General features: G+C 40.3%; 1 protein-coding gene across 5 annotated transcripts in view; it reads left to right on the top strand.

The window, feature by feature from the left end:
• Nucleotides 1–17,395, top strand: part of LOC124269759 (mucin-5AC-like) — a 34,743-nt gene that overhangs the window by 11,814 nt on the left and 5,534 nt on the right. For all 5 annotated transcript variants that reach the window (XR_006896602.1, XM_046704799.1, XM_046704798.1 and 2 more), the window contains exons 9-18: nt 903–983; nt 1,603–1,744; nt 3,136–3,249; nt 3,938–4,026; nt 4,180–4,242; nt 4,944–5,082; nt 6,049–6,162; nt 6,978–7,066; nt 8,403–8,594; nt 15,375–15,516. Coding sequence is in view for 4 of the 5 variants with exons in the window: in XM_046704799.1 (XP_046560755.1) it covers nt 903–983; nt 1,603–1,744; nt 3,136–3,249; nt 3,938–4,026; nt 4,180–4,242; nt 4,944–5,082; nt 6,049–6,162; nt 6,978–7,066; nt 8,403–8,594; nt 15,375–15,516 (1,165 nt within the window). In the remaining variant the exon portion in view is untranslated. The remainder of the gene's footprint in view (nt 1–902; nt 984–1,602; nt 1,745–3,135; nt 3,250–3,937; nt 4,027–4,179; nt 4,243–4,943; nt 5,083–6,048; nt 6,163–6,977; nt 7,067–8,402; nt 8,595–15,374; nt 15,517–17,395) is intronic.

Below are 17,395 nucleotides of genomic sequence, written 5' to 3'. Positions count from 1 at the left end.
TAGTTTCCACCATTCAAATTTCTTGCTTGTGAACTACTTTCAGGCATAAACTAGACCGACTGGCTAGAACAATTTGGAAACTATTTCGCACATTGATGTAACCTTTAATATTACCTGTAACCATCATGTCACCATTCTTTACAATAATCAGCTAGACTTTGATATCGCTGAAATAATGATGAAATGGCGTTAAATATGACTCACTCACTCACCCCAGACGTGAAGAGGAATCACTTCAAAACCAGAAAACCGAGTTTATAACTAACGCATTAAGCTTGCATAAGGTCATCGGCAGTTCAAATTTCAAATGTTTAATTCTACCTTGTTGGTGAGGTCAGACCACAGAAACAAGACCTTGGTAATGTTTATATAAATGAAATCCTAAAGTGGTGTTCCCTTTAAATGAAATGAAATGAAATTGAATTAGCTCTATCCAACCCTCACCAAATCCCACCCACATCAAGACTATTTAATGATGGACCCCTTGTAGCCTTGGTGAAAACATATATAACATGATTTTATGATTTTCGGTTATCCATTTATATCATTCTTGTCACTATTTGCGTTCTGCACTAAATGCAATCTGTCTCTTCATATAACGGGGCGGTGGGGTAGCCTAATGGTTAAAGCGTTGGCTCGTCAAGCCGAAGACCCGGGTTCGAATCCCCACAAGGGCACAATGTGTGAAGCCCATTTCTTGTGTCCCCCGCCGTGATGTTGCTGGAATATTGCTAAGAGCGGCGTAAAACCAAACTCAGTCAGTCAGCCAGTCTTCATATAACCCAGACTGGTTATCCTCTTGGTAAAGGTTTAATATTTACACCTGTATGAAGGAGACATTCGTTAAACTCCATTCAGTGAGTACAATGAAATAATTTCTTTTAATATTTTTTAAACCTCAGCGAGCACAACTAAGAGCACATCTGAAGCCACGTCGACGTCACCTTCAACACTGACATCTGCTGGAACAACATCATCAACAGGTGTCACTTACCCAACAGTTGCGACAGCGTGTGTTTGGTGCCATTGTGTTTAGTGTAGAAAAGGGACAAAAACTGATATTTTAGACAAAATGCTTAATTTATCTATTTTATCTATATCACGATATGGCTATTTGTATCACATTAGATATATATTACGTTATATCACATTGTATCACAGTATTCTTTGTTTTTGTTTTGTCTGTTTTTAACGCCGCACTCAGCAATTTTACAGCTATATTACGGCGTCTGTAAAAATCGAGTCCTGACCAATCCAATGACTGACAGCATGAGCATCCGCCTATGCAGCTGGGAACCGATGACATGTGTCAACCAAGTCAGCGAGCCTGACCACCCAATCCCGTTAGTCGCCTCTTACGACAAGCATGGGTTACTGAAGACCAGTTCTAACCCGGATCTTTACGAGTCCATTACTCGTATGAAGATCGCGATGATCCTTAACTTTTCTTGCTCAGTATATATAGGAAACGTCCCTGCATTCGTGGAGACCTTTTTCACAAGTGTTCTGTGTGCATCTTCTACTTTTCTGTACGTAGCGAGGGTCAGCTGTGTGTGACTACAAAGCTCGATATTTATAACTGATTGATCTTCTGTTCCTAAGGAAAGAATCGGTGTCAGGTATGTGTGGATGACGGAGTGACGACGTGTGACGTCACAGATTTGGCTGACTGCCCGGATGACAAGCCTTTCTGCATGAACACACTGGAGGTTGACGGGAAGGGGAACAGGGTTGTCACTAAACAGTGAGTAGAGTTATCGCCCTTTTGTGACGCTGATGTAGAGTCACAAATACACTGGTTGTGTCGACTTTAGCAATATTCCAGCAATACACGGTGGAGACACCAGAAATTGGCTCCAAACATCATTGTAGGGATGTCGATAAGAGCCTTATTCATTAATATAACATCCATAACATGTTGCCGTCATAAACATAACATTAGGATAACCTCATCCTAGATATAACATCTTCGATAACATCAAGAAATTTCACCTCAACAACTCATAGCATCGACATTAACGCCAACGTCAACATCACTTGTCAACACGAGCCCTCTTCCTGCCCAAATCAAAGATTCGGATCTTCGGATCTGGGAGACCACGGTAAAACCCATCCTCGATAATCCCCAGGGTATACGTTACGATCACTCTCCACTATACCCTGAATGCATCCACGGCTTGGCCCGATAATTATATTACCTCCCTTTGCTGGCTTCACATTCTCACAGTAGCCAATCAGCTAAGCCGCCGTTACATCCGAGCTTGCCAGTGTCAACAAAGATAGCGGTCGCATTTGCGAAGGTTTGTTCCCAGTGCCACTCATATTTTTTGGAAAATCATACAGACAAATTGACGGATCTGAAACTTAAAAAAAATATATCAAAGAACTCCTTCTACCTCTTTCAGAGTACCTCTGCATCAATTGTGTTGCCAAGTTTAAACGGTTAGATAATTAAGAAGCGAAAGTGAGTTGTCATTGGTTCGCTCAACTTCCCAGCGTAGACACCTGTTAATGTTAATGTCTGGCACTTACGACCATCTTAGTGCTAAGAGAGCCTATCTTAGCGCTAAGAGAGCTTCGAAAATCTAGGCCCTAATTGGATAAAAAGCCAGCAAAGGGAGGTAATAAAATCATCGGGCCAAGCCGTGGATGCATCCAGGGTATAGTGGAGAGTGATCGTAACGTATACCCTGGAGATTATCGAGGATGGGTAAAACCGTGACTTAAGGGTCTTTTTTGTAATGTACTTATTTCAGTCCATACATATAAAAATCTTATGCTTCACTACTCATTTCAGTCCTGTCGTTGGCATCAACATATCAAAACATCATTCTTTCCCAAATCAAAGATTCGCTTCTTCGATCTGTTCCACGGTAAAACCGTGACTTGGGGCTTGTTTTGTTTATGTACAAGTCCATTCAACATTTATCCGTTCCACAATTTCAACATTTATCCTGGCTTTTAACTTGTGACATGAAATCAATTACCCTGTCTACTGTTGTTGGCATCAACATTAACGTCAGCGTCAACATCACTCGTCAACACGAGCGTCAACCTTAGCCTTCTTCCTGCCCAAATCAAAGATTCAGATCTTCGGAGACCACAATCAATATATATGAGATTTTCTTTACCTAGGTGTGTTAGTGACACGGTGTGTTACTCGGACTGGTGGCTCCAGACTCGAACCCAGACTATGTGTATGGGCAACCTGACCAACATTCCCGCCAGTAGCCACGGGCTGCTCTGCAAGTAGGTGCAATACATATTGATTGTTGTTTTACATATTGATTGTTGTTTTACATATTGATTGTTGTTTTACTTGACGGGCAGCTGTTACCGCATCACGCTTTCATCCTGCTTATTTGATGCTCGCATTTCAGTCCTGGGTAAGTAAGTATGATTTTACGCCGCTTTTAGCAATATTCAAGCAATATGATGGCGGGGGACACCAGAAATAGGCGTAGCACTTTGTGCCCATGTGGGGAATCGAACCCGGGTCTTCGGCGTGACGAGCAAACGCTTTAAGCACTAGGCTACCCAACCGCCCATTAAGAAAGACAAAAGTCATTGTTTCATGTAGTACTGCTGTTGCTACCTCTTATGCTGCTGATAATGATACAAGATCTGATTATAGTGTGATTCCGTCTACCTGAGGTTTTTTTTATCTACTCTACCCGTGAAGGTCCGGGTTAGAATATTGATCTTCAGTAACCCATGCTTGACGTAAGAGGCGACTAACGGGACAGGGTGGCCAGGCTCGCTGACTTGGTTGACACATGTCATCGGTTCCCAGTTGCGCAGATCGATGCTCATGCTGTTGATCCCTGGATTGTCTGGTCCAGACTCGGTTATTTACAGACCGCCGCCATATAGCTGGAATATTGCTGAGTGCGGCGTAAAACTAAACTCACTCACTCACGTCTTATCTACTCTCCAGGTGGTGCTGTAATGACACGTCACCAGGGACGACCTGCAACAGCAACGTCAAACCAGACAACCTCGTGCAGTACGCCATCCCAACAACATGTAAATCTCTCAACGTGTTTACACATTCTCGAAACATTATTTCTTGCACCACTGCATATAGATAAACCTTGATCAAACTTATCAACTATTTTTACGAAGTCCCGAATCAATCGGCTTATCCAAAACTTGTTGATGTCTTCGTCTGTTGTGTAGCGCCTTCTACAACCACGACATCAACAACAACAACCACCACCACAACGACGACGCCTAAATTAGGTACATGGTTTTATTCATAAACCCCCATCTTCCCAAGGCAAGGAATTTAAGTGTCTATATAACACCTGTTCCCGCATTTATAGTTATGCTAACTCAAGAAACACCACGCCCGGCATCGGCTATGAAACATATGCAAATTACGTTAAAAAAAAAACCAACATCGCTCTTGAAAAAAGTGATTAGTTTCACTGAAATATCGTGTCTAATCGTAGAAATATTAAAGTACACATGTATTCATCTTTTCAGTTAGTTCTGGAACATTTTGAAACTAGTATGATTCCTACTGCCATTACATCTAGCATGAATTAAAACTTACTTCGTCAAGAGTAATCCTGCGACAACTATAAGGTCATTTGCATATTTTCCGTCCTAAAACTATAACAGGAAGTGACGTATTAGTCACCCTGCACACGGCGGCAAATCTATGGTACGCGGGAAAAGATTAACCATCAGTCAACTGAAAATATGTATAAAATGCCAAATGTCAGTAGGCGTTCATAATCCTGATAGCAACAACATAAACTGTAATAATAGAGGGTCCCATGAAGTAACCAATGCAACCATATCGCGAATCGAACCCGGATTCTGTGTTTGTTCAGATTCCGAGAGTTAAAAAAAAGCCTTAAGTAGTAGATGAAACAAAGAATCGCGAAAAGTCACTAAAGAGACAATAAATAATAATATATTATCATATATTTCAGTGAACCGTTGTCAGGTATGTGTGGATGATGGAGTGACGACATGTGACGTCACAGATTTCGCTGACTGCCCGGATGACAGACCCTTCTGTATGAACACACTGGAGGTTGACGGGAAGGGGAACAGGGTTGTTAGAAAAGAGTGAGAAGAGTTAAATATATATTTAATACAAAACTTCAAAATTACAGTGCAAGATCAGGTTTCTAGTGACATACAGACAATATGTCCTGTACAAATATAGCCGAAGTTCGACACAACGATAGACAGTAAACGACGGTTAAAACGAACTAAAGGGGACCTCTAAACTTAGTTCGTTATGATCGTATTCGTTTCACGCATTTCGACTGAAATATTGAGCAAGTGTCCGAGACATCAATAAAGACAACAAAACAGTTCGTAACATCCGTCAGTTCGTAATAAGCATGTTCGATATAACGTAGTTTAATGTATTGGTCTCTACCGAGAGGGTAACGAATGTATAGTGCAATGCTATGTCAAACAAACAGTGAGTAAGTTTTAGTTTTACGCCGCACTCAGCAATATTCCAGCTATATGGCGGCGGTCTGTAAATAATCGAGTCTGGATCAGACAATCCAGTGATAAACGGCATGAGCATCGATCTACGGAATTGGGAACCGATGACATGTGTCAACCAAGTCAGCGAGCCTGACCACCCGATTCCGTTAGTTGCCTCTTACGACAAGCATGGGTTACTGAAGATCAATCCTAACCCGGATCTTCACGGGTGTAACACAAACAGACTTACCTTATATGGATTGATGACCATTTGTAAGTGTAACGAGATTCTATATACTCTTACGAATCTAATTATAGCTGACAGCGTTGGGAGTTCCGTTAGGAGTCCTTGAATAGGGCCGGTGGATGACGTTGTTCAGTTATGTTTCTCATGTCAAATATAACTGGAATGAAAACAAAATATTTTTTTCCACACCTGCAAGCTTATAAACTTTAAAAAATCTTTAAGGAACTAGTATTACCAATTACTTGTGAGAAAGTTCAACACTTTCATTAACTCTACGTAGCGCTCTACATTGACATAGTTTTATATGTTTCATTCAAAGGCTCGAAATGCACTTTTAATCACAGGTGTGTAAGTGACACGGTGTGTTACTCGGACTGGTGGCTCCAGACTCGAACCCAGACTGTGTGTATGACCAACCTCACCAACATACACGCCAGTAGCCACGGCCTGCTCTGCAAGTATGATCACAATCACTATGTATATATCATATGGATAATAATAAAAGTATTAATACCAAATCTGACCTGAAAACTGATAAATAGAACATATGTTAGATGGAATATGTGCCGAAGCTATCTCAGCTCTAAATATAAAATAATACAAGCTATGTTAAACCTGGCATTCTTATACAAACGAATCATTGCCTATTGATTATAACGGGATCTCGGAAAGCACTTTTTTATAAGGGTGGTGTGTTAGCCGAGCAGTTAAAGCGTTCGCTCGCCATGCCGAAGACCCGGGTTCGCTCCCGCATGGGTACAATGTGTGAAGACCATTTCTGGTGTCACCTGGCTTAATATGTCTGGCGTATATCAACTGAAATATTGGTAAAAGGGGCGTAAAACCAAATCCTCTTCCTGTAAAAGGGGTTTGTGTTGTGTAGAGGTACATCATGTACAAGGGGGGCGGTGGGGTAGCCTAGTGGTTTAAAGCGTTGGCTCGTCACGCCGAAGACCCGGGTTCGAATCCCCACATGGGCACATTGTGTGAAGCCCATTTCTGGTGTCCCCCGCCGTGATGTTGCTGGAATATTGCTAAAAACCAAACTCAGTCAGTTAGTCATGTACAAGGCATTCCAGGATCCGCTAATCCGCACAGTTGACTGAATACCAAATTATCTCCCTTGCATCATGATGTGTCAGTACCATACGCAAGCAAGAATCTACGAAATGGCCGGGTCAGTATCATTTCGGACGATATTCCCGAATTATCTTCCCTTGATAGATATGAAATACTGATATTACAATGATCCACTCACTCACTCACTCTGTAGATGGTGCTGCAACGATACGTCTTCAGGCACGTCCTGCAACAGTGACGTTCAACCACACAACCTCGTACAGTACGACATCACCACAACAGGTAGTTCAAAACGCAAAGCCTGTTTTACATTTTCTTTGTGTTGAAAGTTCATATCGTTTAAGTGATTGATGTCATGAGAATCGATCTACGCAAATGGGATACGATGACATGCATCAAGCAAGTCTCCGAATCTAGCCACCCTATCAATATAGTCGCCTCTTAGACCCATGAAGATCCGGGTTAGATTTGATCTTCTGTAACCCATGATTGTCGTAAGAGGCGACTAACGGGATCGGGTGGTCAGGCTTGCTGACTTGGTTGACACATGTCATCGTATCCCAATTCCGTAGATCGATGCTCATGCTGTTGATCACTGGATTGTCTGGTCCATACTCGATTAGGCTACTTACAGACAGCCGCAATATAGCTGGAATATTGCTGGAATATTGCTGAGTGCGGCCCGAAACTAAACTCATCCACCCGACTCTTGTGACAAGCTGTCTATATGTCAAGGAGGCTCCTGGGGAACTTCAGGCTTACTCGGAATCTCCGTGAGTCACACGTATGAGGTACGTGGAACCAATTCCTCCCCAGAATCCTAACTGGGAACATGGAAGTGAGCGTGATGAAGGAAGACATGAGTATATCTGATTCATAATATATACTACTCACATTTTGCTAAGGATCACAAAAATTCACAACTTTACTTAAACGTAAATTTATATTTTGAAATTGTATCCATTTAAGACTGGATAAATAAGGATATGGTACGTAACCCCTCTTTAGGCAAACGGTCACTTTAATCTAACCTTATGCACTTGAGACATGAGTAAGCATAAAAATGGTTTTCAGAGCACCAAATCATCCATTTTGCAAATCAGGGAACGAGTCATTGAAAAGTACACAACACCTGTCAATAGCAGGAATTGAATCCACAAGATGAAATGACATACTGAAACCTCGGATCCATGCTTACAATAGGCTTAGATATTTACGCCAAATTTGACCCCCACATCATAGTTTTCTGTTGATTCCATGATTTGATCCTTAGCAAAGTGTGAGTGGGTGAGTTTACTTTTACGCCGCACTCAGCAAAATTCCAGCTATATGGCGGCGGTCTGTAAATAATCGAGTCTGGATTAGACAATCCAGTGATCAACGGCATGAGCATCGATCTGCGCAATTGGGAACCGATGACATGTGTCAACCAAGTCAGCGAGCCTGACCACCCGATCCCGTTAGTCGCCTCTTACGACAAGCATGGGTTACTGAAGATCAATATTCTAACCTGGACCTTCACGGGTCTAGCAAAGGGTGAATAGGAATGAAATAGACGGGAATAATACATTGAACACCTTCTCACAATGCTGTAGCGTATAATACATATATGTTGTAGCTACAACGCCAGTGTCTACAACACACACAACTACTACAGTGCCATCAACGTCAACAGTGTCATCAACGTCTACAGTGCCAGCAACGTCTACAGTGCCATCAACGTCTACAGTGCCATCAACGTCAACAGTGCCATCAACGTCTACAGTGCCATCAACATCGAAAACGATGACAACAACTACGCAAAAATTAGGTATGTCTCTGTGTTTAACTCGCTTTGGAGGCATGTATAGTAATATTTTAAGCCTACTAAAGAATAATCTTTGATGGCCAGGCGAAGACACGTATTAAAAAGAAATAAATAAGTTCAGGTTTAACGCATTAGCCGGTATTGTGACAATGACATCCCGTAGCCGAACGGTATCATTCACACTTTATTCATCCGGGTCAAACGGTAAAATCGTTTGTATACACATACACGTTCGTAACAGAATCGCCCGGAAAGTGGGATGTCCTGGTTAAAGGGGTCCGTTTTATCGAGGTTAACACAGATTAACTATTAATAGAAAGTCAGTCGACTAGCTCTCCTCATGTGGCAGTTCAATGTATCCAGCTAGATTTATCTACTTATCGTTAAGTCCTCTTCCTTATCGGGGCGGTCGGGTAGCCCAGTGGTTAAAGCGTTTGCTCGTCACGCTCAAGACCCGGGTTCGATTCCCCACATGGGTAGAGTGTGTGAAGCCCATTTCTGGTGTCCCCCGCTGTGATATTGCTGGAATATTGCTGAAAGCGGTGTAAAACTCACTCACTTACTGTCGAACTGGCTAAAATAGCGATGGTGTCTCAAACATGAAACACATGGTTATTCAACTGCTATGAATTTGATACGGGGATCACAGATTTGCGTTGGACCCCCAAATTCACCTACCTGTACCTATAACTATGTGAATCAGGTCCGATGAGGTCCAATGACGTCATCCGTTTATCAACGTCACCAGTGACGTAATATTGCAAGGGACATAAGTCATGGTGTGTTTATGGTGGAAATAGAACTCGCGGTAAATGGTAAAAGAATGAACCCACAATTTAATGGAGAAACATATATATTAAATACTTGTAATGTCTGTATTTTGATTCTTAAACTACTGGGTAAACATTTTTTTTGTTGAAGAATTGCAAAAAAAATGAAAATGTTTTTGTGTGAATTTGTCCCTTCGCAACTGTTTCAGGGACTGTTTTCACCCGTGTGACCTTTGTAAATTTGGGTCTATCCAATTTTCAAGAGAGCACTTTATTTGCTCTACAGTTAGTAACTGTGCACATTACCAGAATCATCAAACTAAACCACAGATTGATGTCGACATCGCTAGAGCTTGATCAATAAATGTAAGCAATCAGTGGTAGCGAGGGTGTGTAATGTGTTGATGCTGGTCATGTACAACCAGTAACCATCGATCGTCACAGTAATAAGACACTTGTTGTAGTCGTCAAACCAAGGTTGTTTATGTTAAGTTGACAGGGAAACATACACATTCAGGGATTCCTGCTTAATTGATTCTATAGGCATCATACATGATGGGACGGCCGGTTCTATAGTAAAGGCTGAGATGTGTATGAGAAACTATTCTGAGGACAGTCCTTGCCTATAGCACAAGTTTTATTATTTTAAAAAAACCCAAATGCACGAGCCTGCTGTTTCTTTTTTTAAGATTTTCGTAAACAAGGTATATTTTTGGGGTAACTAAAGATAAGAAATTATAAAACCCGGTATACACATGTATGTATGCTTGCATATGTACATATTGATTTTCTTGTAAAGCTTAACGGAATTATTTGGTAACTAAAGATAAGCTGTCACAAAACATGCATCCAAACCGGAAAATCCACAATATTAAAAGCAAGCTTTGGCTAAAAATCTTATAACATGAAATATGGAAAAGAAAAAAAGACTGAAATAAATACACAAGTCAACCAAGTAACCAAAGAGCGTAAAATTCAGTCTCTTTAAAGGTCACATAAACCCTAGGGGGTACAAATACATAAATCACTAACTGGCATCGTTATAAATGAAACCCCGTCATTAAAACTACTAATTTCGACCTTTAATTGACTTAAATCGACCTTTTTGACAACAGTGCACAATTCTCACCCGCGAACGAAATTTCAACCAATCAGAGCGGCGCGCCTCTGTGACGTCATATGAGGAATAGCTTTGAGGGCCGATGCAGAATTCATCTACATTTTAGGGGGTAAATTATAGTGTTTACAGGCTTGTATAAACCTGAAATCGTGACAATTGTTGTGGAAAATGAAAGCTATATGTTCTCACAATCTACTGTCATTTAATTTTGTCTCCTGCTTTGCCTAGTTTCCGAGTTACAACTTGTTTTCATAGACGATTCTGTCAAAATCGTTTGGTGCCGTTAGGCCCTATTTGTATAATGACTGATCCAAATTGATCCCATTTCTGTGTTGTTTTACCTCGATATTTAATCATGTCATGTAAAAATCTGTTTGTATTCTCAAAACAGTGTCGGCCCATAAGTTTTCACATGCAATACAGCAATTAATACTCCCTCGTTGTAACCCGTGTTAGGTGGTATAAACCTACACATGTTATTTGTCATCATTCACTTGATGGTCAGTTAATGAATTTATAACAGGTATAATTAGTGGTAACACACTTAGATTACCCGACAAAGGTTCCCATTTGGCATTTCTTGTGTCTGGAGTAAATATTCAACATTATAAACATCGATCAAAGGATTAACCGATAACACGCTGATTGATTAATTACTTTTATCTTACACAGCGGAATTGTCAAAAGGTAGTGTTTATGTATGTAGATTTACTAATCTATACTGAATACACTCTGCCGTGTCGGTGTCTGCGTAAAACAACGTCCTTCTTTCAAAGGATTAACCGGCAATACATTGATTGATTGCCCATTATTGGCTAACTAAATTACTGTTTTAAAGAAAGGCGGACATTATGCAATTAGTTGCCAGGTGTGCTATCTTGGGTGACCAATGAGACTATACATCAATACCTGAAAAGATTTATCACTTTTTCGTATATTAAACTGTTAAAAGACACATCATTTGGAACAGTTTTGTGGATATTGATGGATACATTCCTCGAACAAGGTAATGGCCTGATATTGTTCCTATAACTTTAATCTGTTTTAATTTTAATATTTGCATTTTGTTTTTATTCATTTGTCGTAGCATTCAACAGAATCATTGTTTTCGCCGTGAAGTGTAATGAGACAGACAACATGCACTAGGGTGTGTGTGCGAATTATGATTCACATTGGCAAACTATAAAATGTCTAGATATTACAGTTCTGTTATAAATTCACTATAAGTATCAGCAGATCGTCAGCTTTTTATTTAGTTTCAAAATGCATACAAGTGTGATAATAAACTAATTAGGATTATAAGACCAAATATTAAGACGCACATTGACTAGTATCTACATACTGGTGAGTGGACATTAACCATGGGAATGTAGCAAGAAATTTATCGCGCAGTATTGTGACTTCGACCCCACCTCGCTTCCGTGGAAGAATTCGTTATGTTATAAGTTGTGTCATGCAAAATCCGTTTGGTTATGATTCCAATACATATTTAACAACGAGTAGAAAGTAGTCTTGATTTTATAACTTGTTGAAAACAAACTATAATCTCATTAATTCTAACAGATTTTTTGATTTTGAAAAATGGCGGCACCCTGTCGAGAACATCCGCCAGTCTGAGGATAAATGGTATTTAGGTTTGTTTTCACCGAGCTACAAAATCAAAACTACTTTCTACTCGTAGAAAAATATGTATTTTATTGATGGCCGATAGGATTTTGCATGACATAGCGTATATCATAACAATTTCTCTCGTGGCAGCGAGGTGGGTGTCAATATAATATTACTTACAATATTATTGTTACTTCGACCACAACCTCACTTCCGAGGAAGAAATCGTTATGTTACAAGTTGTGTCATAGAAAATCTTTATGGTCATCAATCATATGCATATTTTACTACAACTAGTAAGTAGTTTTGATTCTTTAACTTCCGTGAAGCGATCTGAACACAAGTAAGATATCATTTCAGGCTTCCACAACGCTCGCTTCGCACTCACAATCATAACCCATTTAGCACGAACTGCGGGGTCCTGTGGAAATCTGTGCATGGGGACACCATCGCCCGACCCCTAGGAGCAATTGACGACAAAGCAACGATTCGGCATGTCGTCGTTGATGTCGAGAAATCATCAAAATGATGAGCGTGCTACACATTTTCTATACAACTAACTGAAAATCGTTCCTCATATGACGTCACTGCAGTGCTCTGGCGGCAGAGTTACGTAACCTGTCTGTGGTTTCGTTGGCGGGCGAGAGGGAAGCAGGCGACTTTTTGGCCACTTTTAATCGCTCGGTATTAATTAACCACAAGTTTTTAAAGAATAAATTTGGTGTTCCGCATAAGACTAACCACAAATCTTTCATATGTAATGGTTAAAAGAGTAACAAAAAACAAAGTTTAGTGGTTCTTTAAGTAATAACGATTTACTCTCCATCAAACATATTATTCACAATATCGTGTTCGCTACCAGGGCAGCATTTATATTTTTTTGTGTTTCTCATCGCCCGACCGACCCTTCTAATTTGATTTCCCGACCCCCACCCGCCAAAAAAAATATAATAAAAAAAATAAATAAAAAAATAAAATAAAAAATTGTTTTCATTCCAACACCGATGACTCGAACCTAAAACGCATCGCCTCGTCATATAAAATGTTTATCTTCTAATCAGACGCTGCCACAAGTCCACAGAACGCGAGAAATTGCAATAAGAATTACAATAAATGAGAATTCAGAACATTATTCAGATAATTTTGTCTTTATTAAGTTTTTGTTTTTGTTCTTTTTACCCGATCGACCGACCCATGTTCAGAATTTGGTCGCTACGTGAAAAACATAAAAAAATTATTCCCTTAACAAAACAACCTCCAGAATCCCAAAATGACCAATATCTTGTCAACATGCATGCGGGAGAGCATCTATTTAGTTGTCAGGGAAGTGGTACAATTTCATTCCAATTCCTGTCGTGCGTACGCAGGCACGTTGCCAGGTTACTTTAAAAATGGAGCCATATCTAAACCTGGAAGGTTTTATTTTGGTCAAAAGTAATTGAAACAAAAGCCTCTGCTCACTTAATTCGTTTCAAATCAATTTTAATTTAACAAACGCAGGGAGACTGTCATTTTCTTTCTAAAAAGAGGTCGCCAATGAGTACTAACTGTCGTCTGAGCGCACCCAACGAGAAATAGAGTAGACAAGGGCCCAGTTTTAGCTGACAGTCGCGCCAGTGAGATTGTGTAATCGCCTTTGGTTAGGGCATGTCTTATATAAAGAGTAACAAACGCCGTTGTTCTGTACATAATCATTTTAGAAGTAGACCTATTTTGAGAATAATGAGGTTTCCAGTACGAAAACACTACATTTGGAATATTTGCGATATATCTTTATATTGTCTTCACTAATTTTCAATATAGTTTTTATCGAACGCAGCTGAAAATGCTTTTCGGACATTTTTTAAAAACACTTTTGGGTATGTTGTTCAGGCTCGGATACACATACACAGTGCCGTGCACGTGCTGCCTGATGTGTACATGTATATTGTGCATGCCCAAGGCATGCTCTGGCAAGCTGTCAGCCATATTGGGTTCGAACTTGGCATACGACAATTCTTTATCCACCAATAATTAGAGAGGGTCGGCTGGAAAAGAACTTTTAGGGTTTGGATTGGTTTGAATGTTGTTTAACCCCGCACTCAGCAATATTCCAGCTAAATGGAATCTAAATAATCGATTCTGGGCCAGAAAATCCAGTGATCAACAGCATGAGCACCGTTCTACTTATTTGGGATACGATGAAACGTATCAGCCAAGTGTAAAAGAATAAAAAGGACGATGTTAGAAGTACTGTCGGAAATAGAAAAAAACTGTTTTTAGGCTGTCACTCTGTATCCCTAAAAGTTACACAATTGCAAATAGCATATGTCGAAATAACCCACTTCTGTCTAACTAGGCGTTCAGTGGGATGCGTAATACGATATCCAGAAAAGCATGTTTACTTGTAAAATCGGGCAAAACTTAGAAAAAATACGAATAGCTGCTGAAACAATAGATCAGGCTATAGATGGCAATTAGGTCGCTCAGCCAGGTATGACGACGGACCGTCGACTCACCTGACATGAAATGCATGTGCTGCCTACAGGCACAAGGGTTCATCTCAAAGATATTTTGTGCTTTTTCATGTGTGTTGTCTATGTCTCATCTATTGATTAACATTTTAAGTGTCTTTCTTTCATAAATGTTATGTTGAGATATGTAAAAGAATATGATACTCGAAAACCATAGAAACGCATCGTAGTATATAGGTGGCATGACCACCCGAAGATCGACAGGGCTGGATGTTATTTGTAAATTGTTATGACGTGCCGTGTACCTCCCCAGTATAATTGCCCTAAAGGGTTATCTTATCTTAGCTGATATCTCTATCCCCAAGCCCGACCCCAGGTTTTGCTTTTGAGGCAACCCCTCCTATCTGTTTGTTTCTATAGTGACAGTGAGACTCCATGGTAGCTACATCCTTGATAGTTTCAGCATAAAAGTTATTATTTTTTTACGTCAGCTATCATTTATAATGAATCTACGTCTAATTTCAAATTAGGCATTTAAAAAGTGTCCTTTGTAATACAATATCGTCGCACACTAATTTGCATAAAGCCATGGTCTGTTCCAAATAAGTCTTAACCGCATTGCTCAGTTCTGCACTAATTTCCCCTGAGTAAAGTCCTTTTTCTCCGTTTCCTATCTCCCTACCACTGAGACTGTAGTTAGGCCGAACTTAGTTTCAGAGATATTTCACACTTTCACATATCAACTACATAAATGGTAGAGATAAATGAGAGAATACAGGTTTTTTTTCTATTTCCGACAGTACCAGTGACTATTTTTCTTTCTGCTCCCTAGTGAAGAACCGGTGTCAGGTATGTGTGGATGACGGAGTGACGACATGTGACGTCACAGATTTCGCTGAGTGCCCGGATGACAAGCCTTTCTGCATGAACACACTGGAGGTTGACGGGAAGGGGAACAAGGCTGTCACTAAACAGTGAGTAGAGTTATCGCCCTTTTGTGACGCTGATGTTAATCGTAACCGCTCAAGTTATTACTGGGGCGGCGGGGTAGCCCAGTGGTTAAAGCATTCGCTCGTCACGCCGAAGACCCGAGTTCGATTTTCCACGTAGGTACAATATGTGAAGCCCATTTCTGGTGTCCCCGGCCGTGATGTTGCTGGAATATTACTAAAATCGGCGTATAACCATATTCACTCACTTACACACTCCAGTTATTCCGGGACAGGCCGATGCTAGCTCACGTCAAGATGAGATCGACCATATATAGTATTTCCAGAAATTGTTGAGAAAGTTGTTTCGGCAAATATCTAATACTAGTAAACTATAAAGTGAGTGAGTGAGTGAGTGAGTAAGTGAGTGAGTAAGTTTAGTTTTACGCCGATTTAACATTATGACAATATTCCACCACTATTACGGCGGGGGACACTAGAAATGGGCTTCACACATTGTACCCATGTGGGGAATCGAACCCGGGTCTTTGGCGTGACGAGCGAACACTTTAACCACAAGGCTACCCCACCACCCCTGTAAACTATAGAAGTTTCACTTAAATGAATATGTTGAGATATGATTCTCTTACAGTCTAAGTGTCTTTTCAGTACTTTGTGAGACCTCCTTGCCCAGCCGTACGCGACTGAATGTGTCTAGGTACACTACCGATTAAAGTTTGTAGGAAATCATGTGACAGCGTATCCCAATATTCGACCACTTCTTTCTTTACATCCTCAATATTTCTTAGTCCTTTTTGGTTTATTCGGTCCTTTATTAGTCCAGACACATTCTCAGTAGGTTTAAGGTCTAGGCTATAGCTGGGCCAGTCTAAAACTTGAACATTTTCGTCCAACAACCACTGTTTTGTGAAGCCCGCAGTGTGGTTTGGGTCGTTATCTTGCTGGGAAATCCAATTACCCTTCATACAGTGTTCGGGCCGTTGGAAGGATTTGATCATTTAAGATGTCAACATATCGTCCCTTCGTCAAATTTCCAGTGAAAATACCAAACTTCGTCACACCACGTGATGATATCCCATCCCACATGTGAAATTTTGGGCTGTGTTTTGGGTGTTGGTAGAAAGGTTTCATGGTATCTTTTGTCCAAATGTTCACAAAGTTCGGAAAAAGCCAGACAGAACTTTCATCAGAAAAGAAAACATTACCCCAGTCTTGATTTTCGTGAGCCCTACACCAGTTTAAACGTCTTTCTTTTTGTGCATCTTTCATAAATGGTGAGGGAATTCGCGCTTTCTCACACAGTTAAGTCTTTGTAATTCTTGTCTAAGGGTTTCATTACATATCTGAGGATTTCCTCTATTAATTATCTCATTTTTGATATTCTCATCGCGTTTCAATTTCCCCCTACCCACAATCTGACCAAGTCGCCTGCGATCAGTAACTGAACTTCCTTGACCTCCCTGCCCCTGTCTTGTGCTCAGTCCCAACTCATGACTGAATATTCTTCAAAGTTCTGTAAACTGCAGACAGAGGAATGTCATGTCTACCAGCTAACTCTTTTGCATTAGTCACACCCCTTTCAAAATCATCTCGAACCAGCTTTCTTTTATCTTCTGCTGTCAAATCTGCTATGTCAACAAAAGAAGCCTCCAACACCAGGGGAGATAACTCTTGATGTCGTAAGGTTCATTCTTAGAGTTGCCTCCCATATTGAGAACCTTTACTACATAATGTAACACCTATTTTAATATTCTATTATCAGTATTAGGAAGCAAAGATTTTCTCAATAATTTCTGTGAAAACTGTAAATGTTATGCGGCCTCCTACAGTGATTTCCACACCCCATTTCCTTTAAGAACAAAGGCTTTAAGAACCACCAAAAGACGTTAAAATATGGTACTTG

The sequence above is a fragment of the Haliotis rubra genome, unplaced genomic scaffold (genome assembly GCF_003918875.1).
Source record: "Haliotis rubra isolate DU_JTF1 unplaced genomic scaffold, ASM391887v1 Scf147, whole genome shotgun sequence".
NCBI classification, from domain to species: domain Eukaryota; kingdom Metazoa; phylum Mollusca; class Gastropoda; order Lepetellida; family Haliotidae; genus Haliotis; species Haliotis rubra.
The sequence above is the reverse complement of the archived record's forward strand: the minus strand, read 5'-3'. Positions and strand labels throughout refer to the sequence as shown.